The sequence below is a fragment of the Pseudophryne corroboree genome, chromosome 2, assembly GCF_028390025.1.
Source record: "Pseudophryne corroboree isolate aPseCor3 chromosome 2, aPseCor3.hap2, whole genome shotgun sequence".
Taxonomy (NCBI): domain Eukaryota; kingdom Metazoa; phylum Chordata; class Amphibia; order Anura; family Myobatrachidae; genus Pseudophryne; species Pseudophryne corroboree.
In genome coordinates this window covers 1,012,167,764-1,012,191,364 of record NC_086445.1, presented here as the reverse complement: position 1 = coordinate 1,012,191,364, position 23,601 = coordinate 1,012,167,764, and the positions used below count along the sequence as shown (strand labels likewise).

At 46.1% G+C, this 23,601-nt stretch overlaps 1 protein-coding gene across 4 annotated transcripts in view; it reads left to right on the top strand.

Annotated features, from left to right (window-relative positions):
• LOC135050267 (interferon-induced GTP-binding protein Mx3-like) overlaps positions 1–23,601 on the top strand; it is a 140,866-nt gene that overhangs the window by 90,107 nt on the left and 27,158 nt on the right. For all 4 annotated transcript variants that reach the window (XM_063956600.1, XM_063956603.1, XM_063956602.1 and 1 more), the window contains 5 exons: positions 13,963–14,117; positions 14,600–14,738; positions 17,124–17,322; positions 17,867–17,945; positions 19,036–19,158. In XM_063956600.1, the coding sequence (XP_063812670.1) occupies positions 13,963–14,117; positions 14,600–14,738; positions 17,124–17,322; positions 17,867–17,945; positions 19,036–19,158 (695 nt within the window). The remainder of the gene's footprint in view (positions 1–13,962; positions 14,118–14,599; positions 14,739–17,123; positions 17,323–17,866; positions 17,946–19,035; positions 19,159–23,601) is intronic.

Sequence of the window (23,601 nt, the reverse complement as noted above, 5' to 3'; positions counted from 1 at the left end):
TATTATCTGAGTGATATAAATATCTGCCGGATATTATCTGAGTGATATAAGCACCTCCCGTATATAATCTGAGTGATATAAGCACCTGCCGGATATTATCTGAGTGATATAAGCACCTGCTGGATATTATCTCAGTGATATAAATATCTGCCGGATATTATCTGAGTGATATAAGCACCTCCCGTATATAATCTGAGTGATATAAGCACCTGCCGAATATTATCTGAGTGATATAAGCACCTGCCGGATATTATCTGAGTGATATAAACACCTGCCAGATATTATCTGAGTGATATAAGCACCTGCCGGATATTATCTGAGTGATATAAGCACCTGCCGGATATTATCAGAGTGATATAAGCACCTGCCGGATATTATCTGAGTGATATAAATATCTGCCGGATATTATCTGAGTGATATAAATATCTGCCGGATATTATCTGAGTGATATAAGCACCTCCCGTATATAATCTGAGTGATATAAGCACCTGCCGGATATTATCTGAGTGATATAAATATCTGCCGGATATTATCTGAGTGATATAAACACCTCCCGTATATAATCTGAATGATATAAGCCCCTGCCAGATATTATCAGAGTGATATAAATATCTGCCGGATATTATCTGAGTGATATAAATATCTGCCGGATATTATCTGAGTGATATAAGCACCTCCCGTATATAATCTGAGTGATATAAGCACCTGCCGAATATTATCTGAGTGATATAAGCACCTGCCGGATATTATCTGAGTGATATAAGCACCTGCCAGATATTATCAGAGTGATATAAGCACCTGCCGGATATTATCTGAGTGATATAAGCACCTCCCGTATATAATCTGAGTGATATAAGCACCTGCCGGATATTATCTGAGTGATATAAATATCTGCCGGATATTATCTGAGTGATATAAGCATCGCCTGGATATTATCTGAGTGATATAAGCATCTCCTGGATATTATCTGAGTGATATAAGCACCTCCCGTATATAATCTGAGTGATATAAGCCCCTGCCAGATATTATCAGAGTGATATAAGCACCTGCTGGATATTATCTGAGTGATATAAGCACCTGTCAGATATTATCAGAGTGATATAAGCACCTGCCAGGTATTATCAGAGTGATATAAGCACCTGCTGGATATTATCTGAGTGATATAAGCACCTGCCGGATATTGTCAGAGTGAAATAAGCACCTGCTGGATATTATCTGAGTGATATAAGCATCTGCTGGATATTATCTGAGTGATATAAGCACCTGCTGGATATTATCTGAGTGATATAAGCACCTGCCGGATATTGTCAGAGTGATATAAGTACCTGCCGGATATTATCAGAGTGATATAAGCACCTGCCGGATATTATCTGAGTGATATAAATACATGCCGGATATTATCTGAGTGATATAAGCACCTGCTGGATATTATCTGAGTGATATAAGCACCTGCTGGATATTATCTGAGTGATATAAGCACCTGCCAGATATTGTCAGAGTGATATAAGCACCTGCCGGATATTATCAGAGTGATATAAGCACCTGCCGGATATTATCTGAGTGATATAAATACCTGCCGGATATTATCTGAGTGATATAAGCACCTGCTGGATATTATCTGAGTGATATAAGCACCTGCCAGATATTATCAGAGTGATATAAGCACCTGCTGGATATTATCTGAGTGATATAAGCACCTGCCGGATATTATCTGAGTGATATAAGCACCTACCAGTTATTGGGGGTCATTCCGAGTTGATCGTAGCTGTGCTAAATTTAGCACAGCTACAATCATTCACACTGACATGCGGGGGGACGCCCCCCCCCACCCCCCCCCGCAGAAGTGCAAAGGCATCGGACAGTGGTGATGCCCTTGCACTTCAAGAGTAGCTCCCGAAAGCTGCTGGCCAGGAGCTACTCATCGCTCCCCGGCCCGCAGCGGCTGCATGTGACGTCACGCAGCCGCTGCAGCCCGCCCCCCTCCCACGGTCCGGCCACGCCTGCATTGGCCGGACCACGCTCCCTGAACAGCGGCTTAACGCCACCGTCCAGCCCCATCCCGCCCAGCGACCGCCTCTGCCCCAGAGGTGATCGCTATGCAATGACGGCTGGCATGCGCCGGCGCATGCGCAGTTCCGACTTGATCGCTGCGAGAAACTGCAGTGAGCGATTGGGTTGGAATGACCCCCATTATCTGAGTGATATTAAACACCTACCAGATATTATCAGAGTGATATAAGCCCCTGCCGGATATTATCTGAGTGACATAAGCACCTGCCGGATATTATCTGAGTGATATAAATATCTGCCGGATATTATCTGAGTGATATAAGCATCTCCTGGATATTATCTGAGTGATATAAGCATCTCCTGGATATTATCTGAGTGATATAAGCACCTCCCGTATATAATCTGAGTGATATAAGCCCCTGCCAGATATTATCAGAGTGATATAAGCACCTGCTGGACATTATCTGAGTGATATAAGCACCTGCCGGATATTGTCAGAGTGATATAAGCACCTGCTGGATATTGTCAAAGTGATATAAGCACCTGATGGATATTATCTGAGTGATATAAGCACCTGCTGGATATTATCTGAGTGATATAAGCATCTGCTGGATATTATCTGAGTGATATAAGCACCTGCCGGATATTGTCAGAGTGATATAAGCACCTGCCGGATATTATCAGAGTGATATAAGCACCTGCTGGATATTATCTGAGTGATATAAGCACCTGCCGGATATTGTCAGAGTGATATAAGCACCTGCTGAATATTATCTGAGTGATATAAGCACCTGCCAGATATTATCAGAGTGATATAAGCACCTGCCAGATATTATCAGAGTGATATAAGCACCTGCCGGATATTATCTGAGTGATATAAATATCTGCCGGATATTATCTGAGTGATATAAGCACCTCCCGTATATAATCTGAATGATATAAGCCCCTGCCAGATATTATCAGAGTGATATAAATATCTGCCGGATATTATCTGAGTGATATAAATATCTGCCGGATATTATCTGAGTGATATAAGCACCTCCCGTATATAATCTGAGTGATATAAGCACCTGCCGGATATTATCTGAGTGATATAAGCACCTGCTGGATATTATCTCAGTGATATAAATATCTGCCGGATATTATCTGAGTGATATAAGCACCTCCCGTATATAATCTGAGTGATATAAGCACCTGCCGAATATTATCTGAGTGATATAAGCACCTGCCGGATATTATCTGAGTGATATAAACACCTGCCAGATATTATCTGAGTGATATAAGCACCTGCCGGATATTATCTGAGTGATATAAGCACCTGCCGGATATTATCAGAGTGATATAAGCACCTGCCGGATATTATCTGAGTGATATAAATATCTGCCGGATATTATCTGAGTGATATAAATATCTGCCGGATATTATCTGAGTGATATAAGCACCTCCCGTATATAATCTGAGTGATATAAGCACCTGCCGGATATTATCTGAGTGATATAAATATCTGCCGGATATTATCTGAGTGATATAAACACCTCCCGTATATAATCTGAATGATATAAGCCCCTGCCAGATATTATCAGAGTGATATAAATATCTGCCGGATATTATCTGAGTGATATAAATATCTGCCGGATATTATCTGAGTGATATAAGCACCTCCCGTATATAATCTGAGTGATATAAGCACCTGCCGAATATTATCTGAGTGATATAAGCACCTGCCGGATATTATCTGAGTGATATAAGCACCTGCCAGATATTATCAGAGTGATATAAGCACCTGCCGGATATTATCTGAGTGATATAAGCACCTCCCGTATATAATCTGAGTGATATAAGCACCTGCCGGATATTATCTGAGTGATATAAATATCTGCCGGATATTATCTGAGTGATATAAGCATCGCCTGGATATTATCTGAGTGATATAAGCATCTCCTGGATATTATCTGAGTGATATAAGCACCTCCCGTATATAATCTGAGTGATATAAGCCCCTGCCAGATATTATCAGAGTGATATAAGCACCTGCTGGATATTATCTGAGTGATATAAGCACCTGTCAGATATTATCAGAGTGATATAAGCACCTGCCAGGTATTATCAGAGTGATATAAGCACCTGCTGGATATTATCTGAGTGATATAAGCACCTGCCGGATATTGTCAGAGTGAAATAAGCACCTGCTGGATATTATCTGAGTGATATAAGCATCTGCTGGATATTATCTGAGTGATATAAGCACCTGCTGGATATTATCTGAGTGATATAAGCACCTGCCGGATATTGTCAGAGTGATATAAGTACCTGCCGGATATTATCAGAGTGATATAAGCACCTGCCGGATATTATCTGAGTGATATAAATACATGCCGGATATTATCTGAGTGATATAAGCACCTGCTGGATATTATCTGAGTGATATAAGCACCTGCTGGATATTATCTGAGTGATATAAGCACCTGCCAGATATTGTCAGAGTGATATAAGCACCTGCCGGATATTATCAGAGTGATATAAGCACCTGCCGGATATTATCTGAGTGATATAAATACCTGCCGGATATTATCTGAGTGATATAAGCACCTGCTGGATATTATCTGAGTGATATAAGCACCTGCCAGATATTATCAGAGTGATATAAGCACCTGCTGGATATTATCTGAGTGATATAAGCACCTGCCGGATATTATCTGAGTGATATAAGCACCTACCAGTTATTGGGGGTCATTCCGAGTTGATCGTAGCTGTGCTAAATTTAGCACAGCTACAATCATTCACACTGACATGCGGGGGGACGCCCCCCCCCACCCCCCCCGCAGAAGTGCAAAGGCATCGGACAGTGGTGATGCCCTTGCACTTCAAGAGTAGCTCCCGAAAGCTGCTGGCCAGGAGCTACTCATCGCTCCCCGGCCCGCAGCGGCTGCATGTGACGTCACGCAGCCGCTGCAGCCCGCCCCCCTCCCACGGTCCGGCCACGCCTGCATTGGCCGGACCACGCTCCCTGAACAGCGGCTTAACGCCACCGTCCAGCCCCATCCCGCCCAGCGACCGCCTCTGCCCCAGAGGTGATCGCTATGCAATGACGGCTGGCATGCGCCGGCGCATGCGCAGTTCCGACTTGATCGCTGCGAGAAACTGCAGTGAGCGATTGGGTTGGAATGACCCCCATTATCTGAGTGATATTAAACACCTACCAGATATTATCAGAGTGATATAAGCCCCTGCCGGATATTATCTGAGTGACATAAGCACCTGCCGGATATTATCTGAGTGATATAAATATCTGCCGGATATTATCTGAGTGATATAAGCATCTCCTGGATATTATCTGAGTGATATAAGCATCTCCTGGATATTATCTGAGTGATATAAGCACCTCCCGTATATAATCTGAGTGATATAAGCCCCTGCCAGATATTATCAGAGTGATATAAGCACCTGCTGGACATTATCTGAGTGATATAAGCACCTGCCGGATATTGTCAGAGTGATATAAGCACCTGCTGGATATTGTCAAAGTGATATAAGCACCTGATGGATATTATCTGAGTGATATAAGCACCTGCTGGATATTATCTGAGTGATATAAGCATCTGCTGGATATTATCTGAGTGATATAAGCACCTGCCGGATATTGTCAGAGTGATATAAGCACCTGCCGGATATTATCAGAGTGATATAAGCACCTGCTGGATATTATCTGAGTGATATAAGCACCTGCCGGATATTGTCAGAGTGATATAAGCACCTGCTGAATATTATCTGAGTGATATAAGCACCTGCCAGATATTATCAGAGTGATATAAGCACCTGCCAGATATTATCAGAGTGATATAAGCACCTGCCGGATATTATCTGAGTGATATAAATATCTGCCGGATATTATCTGAGTGATATAAGCACCTCCCGTATATAATCTGAGTGATATAAGCACCTGCCGGATATTATCTGAGTGATATAAGCACCTGCCAGATATTATCTGAGTGATATAAGCACCTGCCAGATATTATCTGAGTGATATAAGCACCTACCAGCTATTGGGGGTCATTCCGAGTTGATCGTAGCTGTGCTAAATTTAGCACAGCTACGATCATTCACACTGACATGCGGGGGGACGCTCTCCCCCCCCCCCCCCCCCGCAGAAGTTCAAAGGCATCGGACAGTGGTGATGCCTTTGCACTTCAAGAGTAGCTCCCGAAAGCTGCTGGCCAGGAGCTACTCATCGCTCCCCGGCCCGCAGCGGCTGCATGTGACGTCACGCAGCCACTGCAGCCCGCCCCCCCCCCCCCACGGTCCGGCCACGCCTGCATTGGCCGGACCACGCTCCCTGAACAGCGGCTTAACGCCACCGTCCAGCCCCATCCCGCCCAGCAACCGCCTCTGCCCCAGAGGTGATCGCTATGCAATGACGGCTGGCATGCGCCGGCGCATGCGCAGTTCCGACTTGATCGCTGCGAGAAACTGCAGTGAGCGATTGGGTTGGAATGACCCCCATTATCTGAGTGATATTAAACACCTACCAGATATTATCAGAGTGATATAAGCCCCTGCCGGATATTATCTGAGTGACATAAGCACCTGCCGGATATTATCTGAGTGATATAAGCACCTGCCGGATATTATATGAGTGATATAAGCACACGCTGGATATTATCTGAGTGATATACAGATCAGGTGATATACACCAGGCAGTGGCAGTTGCAATCATGGAGCATAGAAGAGGGTAGCAGGATAAAACATAAATTAACTGTACATTTAATCATTTTTGTTAGGTATCTATTTACCAAGTATCCCCATGAGATCTCTTATTTCAGTGGCGTCTCAACATGGCATGGCATTAACACAGACAAAGTATTTTAAACAGAATTATGAAAAAATATATATAATTTTTTTAATAACGTTTTTTATTGAGATTCGTACGGGTGGTCTTCAGTATGCCGGCTGTCGGGATCTCACCGCACAGTATACCGGCGCCGGAATCCCGACATCCGGCATACCGACACTTATTCTCCCTCGTGCCCGCAAGGGGCTCATTTGCGCTCGCCACACTGTCAGTATGCCGGAGGTCGGGCTCCCGACCGCCGGCATACCATACTACACCCGTTCGTATGTATCATAAATTATGGTAGATACATACAGACAGAACATCAAACAACATTAAAGTACATCATTATCAGACACAATAATCACTGTGTAAGAGATACTTCTTCTTTTTTTTAAATAGAAAATTAGAAATGGAGAAAAGAGAATTAGAAATATACAGGAATAGATGGGGAGGGGGGGGGGAAGCGACTGGTGGGGGGCAGGAGAGAGAGGAACTTTCTCACTACTAAATCCTGTATTTATTCAACATCATTTTTCCTTTTAATATTAACTAAGTACTCAAGTATTTAATAAAAACGTCTTCTTTGTATCAATTTGTGACTGACATCCACATCACTACAGGAAGTGATGTCAGACAGAATAGTCATGTGCAATTACCATTTGAATGGTATAAATAGAGCATTTTGGGCTCACTGGTCTTATCCCCTTGAAGAAGTGCAGACCTTGACGGACGAAACGCGTTGGAACTGTTTGCTGCTGAACTCCTCTGATGGACAGATAAGCGATTGAACTTTTAAATCCTGTACGCATGTTCTCTGGCTATTTTATATCCATTGGGACAGTTTGCTGCTGTATCCCCTTTTAGATGGACAGATAAGCTTAAATTTTTTTTTTATCTTGTACGTGTGTTGTCTAGCCATTGTATGTCTTTGTATATTAAATTGGTATCATGTTTTATTCTTAAATGTCTGGGCTACCAAATATGTTTGATTGGGAATAAGCATGTTCCCTAATTTATTACCCTCTACTGCAAATGACATTATTTTAATTTGAGAACGGTACACACTAGGGCCATCATTCCGAGTTGTTCGCTCACAAGCTGCTTTTAGCAGCTTTGCACACGCTAAGCCGCCGCCTACTGGGAGTGAATCTTAGCTTATCAAACTTGCGAACGAAAGATTAGCAAAATTGCGAATAGACACTTCTTAGCAGTTTCTGAGTAGCCATATAGATTGGTAAATGCTCAATTAGCTTAGTGATATCATTCAGGTGCTCGAAAGGAAGGGGTATTTCTGAGCAAGAAAAAAAGCAATTGTTTCCCCAGCACACTGAATGGATAACAGTAACCAGATATAAATCCCACATGATAATAGAATTCAGAGATCTTCGTTACACATATTTGCGCAAATATGTGTAACGAAGATCTCTGAATTCTATTATCATGTGGGATTTATATCTGGTTACTGTTATCCATTCAGTGTGCTGGGGAAACAATTGCTTTTTTTCTTGCTCAGTTTCTGAGTAGCTCCAGACTTACTCGGCATCTGCGATCAGTTCAGGGCTTGTCGTTCCTGGTTTGACGTCACAAATACACCCAGCATTCATCCAGACACTCCTCCGTTTCTCCAGCCACTCCTGCGTTTTTCCCAGAAACTGTAGCGTTTTTTCCCACACGCCCATAAAACGGCCTGTTTCCCAGAAATACCCACTTCCTGTCAATCACATTACAATCGCCAGAACGAAGAAAAAACCTTGTCATGCCGTGAGTAAAATACCTAACTGCATAGCAAATTTACTTGGCGCAGTCGCAGTGCGGACATTGCTCATGCGCATTAGCGACTAATCACTCCGTTGCGAAAGAAAAATAACGAGCGAACAACTCGGAATGACCACCTATGTTTTGTTGTGTTTTTCTCTTTACATGTAAATCCTAAATGATGAACACTCGTTGGAAGTTCTTGTAAACCAGATAAGTGTTCTTGGTTATAATCATACCCATCTGGTTATTTCCTCTATATATTTTTTTTTTGGGGGGGGGGGGATTTTGTTACTTTAAATAGAGCCAAAGAAAGTGTCATGGTTTATGTACACCGAGCGTGGCTGCCAAGTCCCAACGCCAGGATCCCTGTTACTCCGCTTCTGGTCAGTCCAAGGATATAATGTCCGGTCTGCACCCTGGCAGTGCCGATGATGAGTTCTGGGAGCCGCTGTGTCCGTGGCTGTCCCGTATTGTGCTGGTGGATACGATGCTGCTTATTCGGCTGCGGCTGTTGGTGCCTGCGTGGGATCCGGACAGCACCTGGCTGAGCGGGCTCATGTATTGGGATGTAGGACGCCGGTACTGGAAGAAGTGGCTCAGGGCATCCTGCTCATCCAAGGAGGTGATGACAGATGGGCTGTAATGCTGATTATCAGTTGTCTGAAGAAAGGAAAACAAATCGAGACCTTAAAGGTCACCTGGAACTGCAAAAGATCGGTGGTAATCGGGGATAGGAAGGCCGGACAGGTAATCGTTGCCTATTGTCGTCAATGGCGGGCTTCTCAGAACAGTCGACGTTTGATGGTCAATGCTGATCACCCCTTTGGATCCGAGGGAGGGACTTTCCTCTATATTTTTTTATTACACTCATAAGCGCTGATTTTCTTCATTACCTATTTTATTGATATATATATATATATATATATATATATATAAAGTTTCTTATATAGTTCAGCAAATTCTGTTGCACTTTAATTTGTGTGTGTATATATATATATATATATATATATAATCTATCTATATCTGACTGGTCCCCAAGATTTCTGTTGCTGGCCCTCGTCAAGTATGATACCAATTTAGCATGAAATTTTGATACTCCTTTTTCCATATCGTAACAGGCAGATCGTCTGTCAAAATATAGGTAAGTCAACAGCTCAGTTTTCAACATCTCAATGGAGGGTGCAATATTTGACATCCATTATTGTAATATTAGTAGCCTAGTTAAGGTGGTGAGAGTAGTCAATAAAGGTAAAGTAGAGTTATCGATCTTGGCCCGGGTCCAGGCGGAGAAATTAGCCAACAATAAAGGTTTCCACAAAAATGGAAGACTATGACCAATAATTGTGAAGATGCCGAGCATTTCAGGCAGCTAGTAGAGGTCAAACCAGTAATATGGCCCCATTGGGTGTGGGAAAGGAAAGCTCTATTAGGGAATTTGATGTGGAGTTACTGCAGCTTGGCCAATGTCAACCATTTCAGTACATAAGGAAATTGTTTAAAAACCAGGAGGACCATACCCCATCTGAGGGCAATAAATCATTATAAATGTAGTGGATACGGAATTTGACTTGTAAAGCCAGATGGAACAAAGAATTTAAGGGGGTCCCCGGTTTAACCTTACTTTGGATATAATGTCTAACCAGAAGGTACAGAAAAAAATGGGAATTAGGAATAGCAAAGATTTCTTTAAGTTGTTGAAAGGAGTACATCTTTCCTCATGGGTCAAAAACGTTCCGTACTGACGCCAAGCCCTTCTGTTTCCAAAAGAGGTAATATAAAATGGTAAGGGACGGGGAAAAGTCTGGATTTCCCCATAATGGGATAAATTTGGTTGTAAGGGGATCTGAGCCAAGCCTTTTGTGTATTACAGACCATGCTTTATATCAGCCATGGCCAACTTATGGCTCTCCAGCTGTTATGAAACTACAAGTCCCAGCATGCCCTGCCACAGTTTTTCCAGTCGGAAGTGCTAAAACTGTTGTAAGGCCTGCTGTGATGCGTAGTTTCTCAACAGCTGGAGGGCCACAGGTTGGCCAGGCCTGCTTTATATGTTCCTGTGAATAAAAAAATGTGGGCAATTCCCCCTGGTAGTCGGGAGTGCGGAAGATGGAGTATGGCAGCGGGTGTGAAGGGTGCAACTAGAGCCTATTCTAGAAATTTGTTGGTAAACTGAGATTGTCCTAAGCACCAGTCTGAGATGTACCGAAACTCTGCAGCGCAAGAATATGTGAAGGCATCAGGTAATCCCAAACCATCCTTCTGTTTTGTCTGGAGCAAACGGTGACCCGCTATATGGGGTTTCTTATTTTTCCAGGCAACACAGCAAAAGGCCGTCATGCACTGTGGTCAGAGTTGGTCAGAAACATAGGAATCAAGTGGATAGGCTAATTTCGGAAAAAGAACACTTTTTATAACAGCTATCCTTCCCATAAGTGAGAGCGTGAGAGTGGGAGTGTCATCCAATGTTGGATTTTCTGCGTGATGTTAGTAATAATAGGTGGGAAATTAGCATCATAGATCTTAGTAATTGTGGAAGTGATATGGATTCCTAGATATTTTATTTTCGAGGAGATAGGCGGGAAGTTAGTAGTCAGTGGCAAGCATTGAGATACAAGAAGTGCACTGGAAAACGGTAGCACCTCCGATTTCGAAGCATTCATTTTATAGCCAGCAAGGGAACTAAATAATGTGATCAACTGCAATCATCTGCAAACAAGGAGAGCTTCAGTTCTATAGGGCCTATATGGAAGCCATGAAAATGGGGATGCGCACGCAAGGCTATCGCTAATGGTTCCAATTCTAATGCGAAAAGGAGGGGCGATAGAGGGTAACCCTGTCTGGTTCCCCGTTGAACCAATATGGGGTTGGAGAGGTAGTTTTTAGCCATATTTTGGAAGAGGAAGTGGAATTCAGGGTACACATGAGTCCTACAAATTGGGGGACCAAATCTATGTAGCGTCTTATACAGGTGATCCCATACCACAAGAGCGAGCACCTTGTCAGCGTCTAGAGATATGAGGAGATGAAGGCCGTCCCCATGCACCTCGCTTGAATGTTGTGAAAGCGCTAAGACCTTGGGAATATTTGAGACAGCACTACGTTCCCAAATAAACCTTGTGTGGTCCTCATGGACCACCGTCGGTAAAATGTATTTCAGTCTATTTGCTGTGATTTTTGTAAACATTTTATAGTCCACATTTAACAATTAAATTGGACGGTAAGAGGAAGGTAACAGAGGATCTTTACCTGGCTTTGGGAGAATTTTTATGATGACATAATTAAAATAAGGCGGCAAGGGATCACCTACAAGAATTGTAAAAGGAGGTAAGTGGAGGAACTATTGAGACTTGAAGGCATTTGTAAAATTCCCTGGTAAATCCGTCTGGGCCAAGCGATATTCCAAGCTTAAGGCCCTTAACCACCGTAAGAACCTCCAATTCTGTAATAGGGACTAAGTGGTATATTCAATTGAAGTCGAAAGCTTCCGCCTGACGGAAAGAGGGCAGTTTTCGACTTTTTCAGGTCGGAAGGGGTTCCGACCTATTCAGTATACCCCAAAATTATCCGACAAGTCGGAAAGCACGTGGATCAGCAGAATAGCTGCCGATCCTCATGCTTCTGTCGGAGACGCGGCCAAATCCCCTTTCCGACCAACTCAATGAGATGAGGGAGCTGATAGTAAGAGACGGGTGGGGGGGGGGGGAGACAGAGGAGAGCCGCGGGGAGACAGTGGAGGGCAGTGGGGAGATGAGGAAGAGCCGCAAGGAGAGCAGCGCTACAGTAGTGACTCCAGCAAGCGTAGCAGGAGGATGTGTCACAGCCGGCGCTCACAGCAGCGTCCACCCGGCTCCAGCAAGCGAGACCTGCTACGCTTGATGGAGCCGCTGCCGTACTGCTGCTCCCCCCCCCCCCCCGGTCACATGAGTCCGTCCAGCGCCAAGCCACGCCCCTGAATTACTTTATTCTTAAGCGCATTACTGTTTCAAAATATTTAGGCCCTCATTCAGGTTGGATCGCAGAAATTGCTAAGGCCGTGTGCGGGCGCATGGCCAGGGCCCGTCCTACTCATGCGACCACATTTACTGTGGTGCACTGCAGTAAATGAGAACGCCTCTGCCTGTCAATCAGTCAGGGGCGGCAACGCTCCATTTCCAAGGCGGTGGCGGAGCATTGCAGGGGTGATGGCAGGGAAATGGAGTTGTGGTGGCGTGAACAGGGGGCGTAGTGTGGGCGTGATCGGGGCAGCTGTGTGATATCACATGCAGCCGCTGTGATCAAAAAGATGGTGGCGAGCCACCTACGGTCGTAGCCAGGCTGCTCCGGCAGGAGGCTTCCCTACTTTCAGCAATCACTGGTCACAGGATGGGGGGACGGGGGTGGAGGTAGCATGCTGAGCGGCCCTTGCCCTGCGATGGGCGTCCCCTAGCATGCGAACATAAGGATTGCAAATTCTGCTAATAAGCAGTATTGGCAATACTTACTGAATAGGGTCCTTAGTTGCCACTGGTGGATGGTTTTACCATTAACGAAGGAAAGTCCAATGGTGGACATCGGTGGCAGAAGTCTGATGGTGGTTACTTTCTGGTTTGTGCATCCATGGGTGTCGTCTGTTCATTCGCAATCGCAAACCTTCAAAGGTTCAACCTTCTATGGTTTTCCAGAGATGGTTAGAAACCATTGGTAGCAGATCCTTCCATGGACAACCCTGGACACATCCTGCCAAGTCCCGTTCGGTACCTCACCGCACACGCATGGAAGAGATGCCAATGTGCATGCACCAAGCCATCATACCCCATCAGTGTAGAGTTGGTATTGGAGGCCAAAGGAGCTGATAAGTAGTACGTAAGAAGAAGTATAGTGGGAGGAGGAGTGGGGGCGCAAGAATTGGTCCTTGGAGGACACCTACAGGAAGGAGGAGAGGTGGATGCAGACATATAGACAGAGAAGGTGTGGTTGGACACATAATAGGTGAATGACAAGAGTGTGGTATCACAGAGCCCAATGTAGTAGAGAGTGTGGTAGACATTGTTAAGACTGCTGCCTCATAGCACGGGGGGCGGGGGTCATGAGCTAATTTATTGAGCAGGGTTGATCTATGTAGCTTTTGGATGTACTTCCTATGTTTGTGTGAGTCTTCTCTGAGTGCTTTGGTTTCCACTCACACTCCAATAACAACAAAAATATGGTGGTAAATTAATTGGACCTTGACGAAAAATGTACAGTATCATATGTGCGTGTGTGTTAGGGAATTATACTGTAGCTCTAATGGGGCAGGGAAAGAGGTGGACAACCACAATTCCCTGTACAGTAAGTTCCCTATAAAATCATAATGTTTCTTTACAATATCTAATTCCCATTTACAGCTCAGGATGCGATGGCTGGACCAGGTGTCGGCATCAGCTCTGATCTTATAAGCCTTGAGGTGATCTCTCCCGAGGTTCCCGACCTGACGCTCATTGATCTCCCTGGAATTGCAAGAGTGGCAGTTGGGAACCAGCCGAAAGACATTGGAGACAAGGTGAGATGTTACACTCATGAAGAGGTCTCTGTAAACTTTTGTTGAAGTAGCTGCCATTGTGTGTAGTCTGAGAAACACTTGTATACTTTACTATGTGTTCAGATTAGTGTTGTGGGGCTTGCATGATGTCCCCAGACAACAATTTGATTACGTGATTCAAATCAACAAATACAGAGTGTCAAGTGGTTTATCTTTTATGCTGGGTACCACCTAAAAAGTACATCATTATTATTCAACAAACAGAAAAACTTCTGTATACGCAAAGTAATTTTGCAGAAGAAATGCTACTCAAACTGCCGTACGTCCCACTGTGCATTAGACAAATAATATTATAATATAAAGAAACCATTTGATAACCTCTCTCAGCGACACCAGAACAAAAAAGAGGAAGAGAATATACAACCAATAGGAATAATGGATTGTAAATGATTGTATCTATTGACTAGATTGTACACTTCACATGTAACATATTATGGTTACAGATCAAAAGGCTCATCAGAAAGTACATTGAGAAACAGGAAACCATCTGCTTGGTGGTGGTACCGTGTAATGTTGACATTGCAACAACTGAAGCCCTGGACATGGCACGTGAGGTGGATCCAAATGGGGAGAGAACTGTGGGTGAGTTCAAAGGTCATTTCTTGAGTCTCTGAAACAATTTTGGGCAGCAAATAACCTGGGAAGCATACTAAGAGGAAAGAGAGACAGAGTGCAATAAAGGTTTGACATGGAAGTGATCTTGCAATACATACCCATAGGGTGGGATGTCATACATCCCGCCACGTATCGGGTACATACCGGTGTTAATAATGCTGGTATCTAATTAGAAATCTCAAAGGACAGCCCTGTAAGAGCTATCCTTAGCGATAAAAGGACTTCCGAGTTTATGACCCGGGAGACCGTCTGCACCTGTGCAAAATGACACGCGCACTGCACGGGATGCTGGGAGGGATCAAAGTCCATATAGAAGCAAAGAGATTTTGAATAGTTCTCAGTGATGTCAATGAAGATAATAAGGAGCCTGCACGTTTCGTCTGTGTTAGTTCTGCCTTCTTCAGGGAATAAAAGTTCTTGCAATGAGCAATGGGACGATATGCTCTGCCTTATATTGACCCTCAAATTTAGCTGACTCTAATGGAGTGATGGTTTGCTTGTTATTCAAAAAATATGTACCCCCGAATAGGATTCAAAATCTGTAGATATCCTGTAATTCTTTGTGTGCTTACCTTAGAAAAAGGCTAGGTTACATGGCATAGGGAGTAGGATATATTAGTATAGATAGGAAAAATACATTGTCTATGATGTTCCATTCTGTAAAAGTTTATTAATTTCAAAGTCCAAATATGCTCAGCTGACAAATTCACCTGGGATCTTCCTGGGACATGACCTTCTCAATGCCGGCGAAGCTGAATGTGGTAGGAGCTTAAATTCTATGTTTGGTCACCTAATATTTAATAATGTGAAACTCTGTTAATAAGTATCCTTATGGTTTGGCCCATATATTGATTACTGCTACGGTGCTATAGCATGTATACATCCTCTTTTGTTTGGGGTGTCATTATTTTCTTTGCCTTGAAAGTGGTACCCTTTAACGTTGAAAGGAAACGGTCTAAAGTTATATTTAGTATCTTCACATACAACACATGTTGTACAATAGTAACACCCATGTTGTAAAACACGGATATACTACTGATTGTATCTTCTTTAATTAGATTGATCCTCATTACTAGTTGGTTTCTATTAATAAGATTTGATACTTTATGCACTGTAGTACGGTTTTCAGGTCATCATCATCTCTCAGTAGGATGTGTCATTGTAGTCTTAGAACTTTGTCAAGTTATCTGAATTGTTTATTTTATTGCATGTTTCAGAATGGACATTGGCATGCATGCATATCATCTAGGTTTGTAGGATAGCCACCTTTTCTAGCTCTTAACTGAGTTTTTTTAGTTTGCGAATTTGGTATTAGAGATGAATTGCTTGATTTATAAATGTTTATTTGTACAACGTCATCTGAGACACTTAAACTGTCATCCAATAATGTAACCTATCCACATATTTTGATGGCTGCTTATGGCTGAGATGCCACTATTTCTAGGCTAGTTGGATTTGAAAATTTAAAGCAGCCCTCATCTGTCCTTTACCCTTAATGTGAGTGCCACTTTAATTTTCAGCTACAGCCCGCAGAGAAGCGGCACCATTGCTTTTGCATATACTGTATATAGCCCTAAATCTAGGAGTACCTAGCCCTAAAGTACATATAGGCTGAAATTTGAAGTGAAGTCCAAGTTAATATTGGTTGATATAGTCTATAAATAAAAGGGTCTGTTTCAATTGCATACACTTACATATTATTAGGATGTCATGTATATAGCTCATAGGACATATCTTACACAAGGTTATCAGTCCCCTATACTGTCTTGCTCCCATTTGGCAATATATTACTGGGTGCAAATGTTGTGCCCATAGCCGTGCCATGGTCTTTTTTGTAAAACTGTTCTTCAAACCAGAAAAATTGTAGTTGAAAATTAAGTCTAAGGGGGTAATTCAGAGTTGATCACAGCAGCAAATTTGTTAGCAGTTGGGCAAAACCATGTGCACTGCAGGTGGGGCAGATATAACATGTGCAGAGATAGTTATATTTGGATGAGGTGTGTTCAAACTGAAATCTAAATTGCAGTGTAAAAATATAGCAGCCAGTATTTGCCCTGCACAGAAACAAAATAGCCCACCAAATCTAACTCTCTGCAAATGTTATATCTGCCACACCTGCAGTGCACATGGTTTTGCCCAACTGGTAACAAATTTGCTGCTGCGATCAACTCTGAATTACCCTCTAAGTGTTTACGTTGTGCATCAGAAATGTTGAGACAGGATTTCATTAATGAATGCATTACATATACTTGAGTTCATCAAGGAGCACATTTTATCCACACTGTCTGGAGCAGGGACTCCCATAGGGATTATTTTATTTTAATTAATTATTTCTTATTTTTTTCATTGCAGGAATTCTAACGAAACCTGATTTAATTGATAAAGGCACAGAGGAAACTATAGTTAATATAGTAAATAATAACATTATCCACCTAAAGAAAGGTTACATGATAGTGAAATGTAGAGGACAGCAGGAGATCCAGGAAAAGCTTTCACTGAAAGAAGCCATCGAGAAGGAGAAGATTTTTTTTGAAGATCATGAATATTTTTCGTGAGTTTCTCTTTAATGTCTTTTTCTATTTAATGTCTTTTTCTCTTAAGGGCCATTTACCAGCATGGGAGCCTGGGATACTTACAGTATATATTTGCTAATGTGTACCTAATTGTGTGTCAAGTGCATTTGAAGGCCGGCATCCATTTCCCAGACTTTGGAACTAACCCTGTCATACAGTATGTGCGGTGACGGGAAATCTGTCTGTATTTATTAGTTATTTAGTGCCTGATCGAAATGTATTAGTTAACATTTTGTCGATCTTATAACCCATTTAATTTATCGCTTACTCACTACCCTGAATAAGAAACTTTCTTTGGGGTCTATTTACTAAGCTTTGGAGATAGAGAAAGTGGAGGGAGATAAAGTACCAACCAATCAGCTCACAGTTGTCATTTTTCAAACACAGCCTGTAACATGACAGTTAGAAGCTGATTGGCTGATACTTTACCTCCGTCCACTTTCTGTCTCTCCAAGGCTTAGTAAATATCTGTACCTGTACCTATCTGTAGTGGTATTTAGTTTCTCCATTATATTACTGTAGGGATCTTCTGAGTGAAGAAAAGGCCACTGTCCCATTCCTAGCACGACGACTGACAACGGAACTCGTGGAACACATCAATGTAAGCTGGTTGTGATGTGTTGTTATTATTGTAGTTGTGGCGTCTTGTTACATCACTTGGATACATCTTACGACTAGATAGACATCTGTGAAACGCTCACCCTCAGGTGCTGTAGGGAGAGCTGCATTCATTTTCATTAAGGCCAGGTATCCATAGCTAGTGACTACTTTACTATAAGAAAACGGGAAGTGGTTAAAATAGTCAGGATCCCGGAGGAAGTGGTTAAAAGTCAGGATCCGGGAGGTCACAGTGCCAACTCTGGGATCCCGATTAGCTGTGAAATGCCGCCACCGAAATACCGGCGCCACAGCCTTTTCTCCTTCTGTGGGTGTCCACGAAACCCATAGAGGGAGAATAGAACCAGCGAGCCCGCAAGGGGCTTTCTAGCCCTTGCCCCACCGCCGGAATTACGGCGGACGGGATCCCGCTGTCGGTATCGTCACAGCCGGGGTCCCGTCTTCCAGCATCTCATACTGATCCCAAGATAACAGTACTACAAGTGGAAAAGTAACTATTGCAAGTGATAGAATACATTGCCGCCTCTATATTACTGTTATGGCGTGTATTGTACGTGCCCCTGGGTGTTTAGTACGTTACCGAAACATCAGCACTTTCCGCAACCTGAATTCTGTTACATTTGGCCTCATATATTATAGTATATAACTGACTACTCTGCCTGAGCCCCGGAGGATTCAGCATTTGGACACAGGGGTCTATGTACTAAGCCTTGGAGAACAATAATGTGAAGAGAGATAAAGTGCCAGCCAATCAGCTCCTAACTGTCATTTTTCAAACACAGCCTGAGGCATGGCAGTTAGGAGCTACTGTAATTGGCTGTGACTTTATCTACATCCAAGGCTTAGTAAATAGACCTAAATTATAGTTAGGAGCTTGTTGGTTTGTACTTTATATCTCTCCGCTTTATCTCTCTCCAATGTTTAGTACATAGACCCCATAGGTTAGGACCATACCTGATGAGATCAGAGCGCATACCCTGTACCTCGAGTTTCTGGATCTTACCACGGACAGACTCTGCGTCTCTCATCCAATGATAACTCTCTGCAATAAGAACGTTTTATTTCACTCTTAGAAATCGCTTCCGACTCTGGAGGAGCAGATAAAAGACAAACTTCAGAGCACAAGGGATGAGCTGGAGAAGTGCGGAAAAGGTGTTCCCGAGAACGAGGGCGACAAACTCGCCTTCCTGGTGGAGGTAAGCACGCCCAAATTTCATTCCAGTAAATGAACGTTCAGTGGCTGATTCTGGGGCGGACGCAGAGTGACTCTGTGTGCCTGATGCAGGGAAAGACGGATTTCCCGCCATGGGGCTAATGCGGAGGTCCGTGTGGCTAATGCGGAGGTCCGTGTGGCTAATGTGTGGGGTCCGTGTGGCTAATGTGTGGGGTCCGTGTGGCTAATGTGTGGGGTCCGTGTGGCTAATGTGGGGTCCGTGTGGCTAATGCGGGGGTCCGTGTGGCTAATGCGGGGGTCCGTGTGGCTAATGTGTGGGGTCCGTGTGGCTAATGTGGGGGGTCCGTGTGGCTAATGCGGGGGTCCGTGTGGCTAATGTGGGGGGTCCGTGTGGCTAATGTGGGGGGTCCGTGTGGCTAATGTGTGGGGTCCGTGTGGCTAATGCGGGGGTCCGTGTGGCTAATGCGGGGGTCCGTGTGGCTAATGTGGGGTGTCCGTGTGGCTAATGTGTGGGGTCCGTGTGGCTAATGTGGGGGGTCCGTGTGGCTAATGTGTGGGGTCCGTGTGGCTATTGCGGGGGTCCGTGTGGCTAATGCGGGGGTCCGTGTGGCTAATGTGTGGGGTCCGTGTGGCTAATGTGGGGGGTCCGTGTGGCTAATGCGGGGGTCCGTGTGGCTAATGTGGGGGGTCCGTGTGGCTAATGCGGGGGTCCGTGTGGCTAATGCGGGGGTCCGTGTGGCTAATGTGTGGGGTCCGTGTGGCTAATGTGTGGGGTCCGTGTGGCTAATGCGGGGGTCCGTGTGGCTAATGCGGGGGTCCGTGTGGCTAATGCGGGGGTCCGTGTGGCTAATGTGTGGGGTCCGTGTGGCTAATGCGGGGGTCCGTGTGGCTAATGCGGGGGTCCGTGTGGCTAATGTGGGGGGTCCGTGTGGCTAATGTGTGGGGTCCGTGTGGCTAATGCGGGGGTCCGTGTGGCTAATGCGGGGGTCCGTGTGGCTAATGTGGGGTGTCCGTGTGGCTAATGTGTGGGGTCCGTGTGGCTAATGTGGGGGGTCCGTGTGGCTAATGTGTGGGGTCCGTGTGGCTAATGCGGGGGTCCGTGTGGCTAATGCGGGGGTCCGTGTGGCTAATGTGTGGGGTCCGTGTGGCTAATGTGTGGGGTCCATGTGGCTAATGTGGGGGTCCGTGTGGCTAATGCGGGGGTCCGTGTGGCTAATGCGGGGGTCCGTGTGGCTAATGCGGGGGTCCGTGTGGCTAATGTGTGGGGTCCGTGTGGCTAATGTGGGGGGTCCGTGTGGCTAATGCGGGGGTCCGTGTGGCTAATGTGGGGTGTCCGTGTGGCTAATGTGTGAGGTCCGTGTGGCTAATGTGGGGGGTCCGTGTGGCTAATGTGTGGGGTCCGTGTGGCTAATGCGGGGGTCCGTGTGGCTAATGCGGGGGTCCGTGTGGCTAATGTGTGGGGTCCGTGTGGCTAATGTGTGGGGTCCGTGTGGCTAATGTGGGGGTCCGTGTGGCTAATGCGGGGGTCCGTGTGGCTAATGCGGGGGTCCGTGTGGCTAATGTGTGGGGTCCGTGTGGCTAATGTGGGGGGTCCGTGTGGCTAATGCGGGGGTCCGTGTGGCTAATGTGGGGGGTCCGTGTGGCTAATGTGGGGGGTCCGTGTGGCTAATGTGTGGGGTCCGTGTGGCTAATGCGGGGGTCCGTGTGGCTAATGCGGGGGTCCGTGTGGCTAATGTGTGGGGTCCGTGTGGCTAATGTGGGGGGTCCGTGTGGCTAATGTGTGGGGTCCGTGTGGCTAATGTGTGGGGTCCGTGTGGCTAATGCGGGGGTCCGTGTGGCTAATGCGGGGGTCCGTGTGGCTAATGTGTGGGGTCCGTGTGGCTAATGTGTGGGGTCCGTGTGGCTAATGCGGGGGTCCGTGTGGCTAATGTGGGGGGTCCGTGTGGCTAATGCGGGGGTCCGTGTGGCTAATGCGGGGGTCCGTGTGGCTAATGCGGGGGTCCGTGTGGCTAATGTGTGGGGTCCGTGTGGCTAATGTGTGGGGTCCGTGTGGCTAATGCGGGGGTCCGTGTGGCTAATGCGGGGGTCCGTGTGGCTAATGCGGGGGTCCGTGTGGCTAATGTGTGGGGTCCGTGTGGCTAATGCGGGGGTCCGTGTGGCTAATGCGGGGGTCCGTGTGGCTAATGTGGGGGGTCCGTGTGGCTAATGTGTGGGGTCCGTGTGGCTAATGCGGGGGTCCGTGTGGCTAATGCGGGGGTCCGTGTGGCTAATGTGGGGTGTCCGTGTGGCTAATGTGTGGGGTCCGTGTGGCTAATGTGGGGGGTCCGTGTGGCTAATGTGTGGGGTCCGTGTGGCTAATGCGGGGGTCCGTGTGGCTAATGCGGGGGTCCGTGTGGCTAATGTGTGGGGTCCGTGTGGCTAATGTGTGGGGTCCGTGTGGCTAATGTGGGGGTCCGTGTGGCTAATGCGGGGGTCCGTGTGGCTAATGCGGGGGTCCGTGTGGCTAATGTGTGGGGTCCGTGTGGCTAATGTGGGGGGTCCGTGTGGCTAATGCGGGGGTCCGTGTGGCTAATGCGGGGGTCCGTGTGGCTAATGTGTGGGGTCCGTGTGGCTAATGTGGGGGGTCCGTGTGGCTAATGCGGGGGTCCGTGTGGCTAATGTGGGGTGTCCGTGTGGCTAATGTGTGAGGTCCGTGTGGCTAATGTGGGGGGTCCGTGTGGCTAATGTGTGGGGTCCGTGTGGCTAATGCGGGGGTCCGTGTGGCTAATGCGGGGGTCCGTGTGGCTAATGTGGGGGGTCCGTGTGGCTAATGTGGGGGGTCCGTGTGGCTAATGTGTGGGGTCCGTGTGGCTAATGCGGGGGTCCGTGTGGCTAATGCGGGGGTCCGTGTGGCTAATGTGGGGGGTCCGTGTGGCTAATGTGTGGGGTCCGTGTGGCTAATGTGTGGGGTCCGTGTGGCTAATGTGTGGGGTCCGTGTGGCTAATGCGGGGGTCCGTGTGGCTAATGCGGGGGTCCGTGTGGCTAATGTGTGGGGTCCGTGTGGCTAATGTGGGGGGTCCGTGTGGCTAATGTGGGGGGTCCGTGTGGCTAATGTGTGGGGTCCGTGTGGCTAATGCGGGGGTCCGTGTGGCTAATGCGGGGGTCCGTGTGGCTAATGTGTGGGGTCCGTGTGGCTAATGTGGGGGGGTCCGTGTGGCTAATGCGGGGGTCCGTGTGGCTAATGTGGGGGGTCCGTGTGGCTAATGTGGGGGGTCCGTGTGGCTAATGCGGGGGGTCCGTGTGGCTAATGCGGGGGTCCGTGTGGCTAATGTGGGGGGGTCCATACGACTAAGGTGAGGATCCAGACGGCTTCAAGCGGGCAGTTGCTCCGTCCGCTATTTTTCCATGCTAGGTGCAGGAGTTGCATCAGTCACAGTCTTCCCTTCCCCATACACATGGCTCCGAATAACACAGACTTTTAGATACACGCCCATGACACTTACATGACACGCCCACAAAACAGTTCTGTGCAATCACATTGTCGCCGCCCAGCTCTCACCCTGAAACTCCCGTCTCACGGAAAGACAGACCTGGCACAGATCCGCCCCGACTCAGCATCAGACGGAGATAGGCTTACATGCGTAAATTCACATCTGCGCATGTGCTGTGTGCTAAACCCCCTATATGCGTCCTGCAAAGACCCACCCGACTCAGAACCAGCCCCACAGGGTCTAGACCTACAATATAAACCTGAATTATCCACAATCATGTTGTTTCTATCCTCCAGTTTTTGCATTGTGAGTAAATGAGGCGCAGATTACCCTGCAGAGATCTTTGGCGCGGCGCGCTATCATTTGCGAGCTGCACGTAATGGGAACATAATTCCGGATCCTGCTGCAAACAGATCACGAATGGAACGCTAATGGAACTCTTCTTAGTCGCAAATATCGATACTATTGTCAAAAAATAATAATAATTAACCCTTGTGTGATAAGTATATGCATTCACATGTGATAGGGGATATAGGTTGTTAGCTCCACTGGGGCAGGGACTGATGTGAATAGCAAAATATTCTCTGTAAAGCGCCGCGGAATATGTGTGCGCTATTGCAATAACTGGTAATAAATAATAAAATTGCCGATGTCCTGTCCTACTTACTCTCCGGGAGATACAGATGTCAGCTGATAGGGACGGGGCCTGACTATTTATGTCATTAGGCCCCTCGCGAAAGAATGTTTTGAATCACGAGTCTAAGAAGTGGGGTGGGGCCACATCATATTGACCCCGCCCCCTCCCCACAGACGCTCGATTCCTGGCATTATTCTCCAGTGCGGTGTAAATGGGCCTATTGCCAATTCCCGGGTCGTCTGACCCGGTAATTCAACCTGGGTTATAAGAAGGATTATTCCTGGGTTGAACACCGGGTCAGGGGCAGTGTGAATGGGTTGCCAGGTCGAAGCATAGAGAGAGGCCGCCCTCAATCGC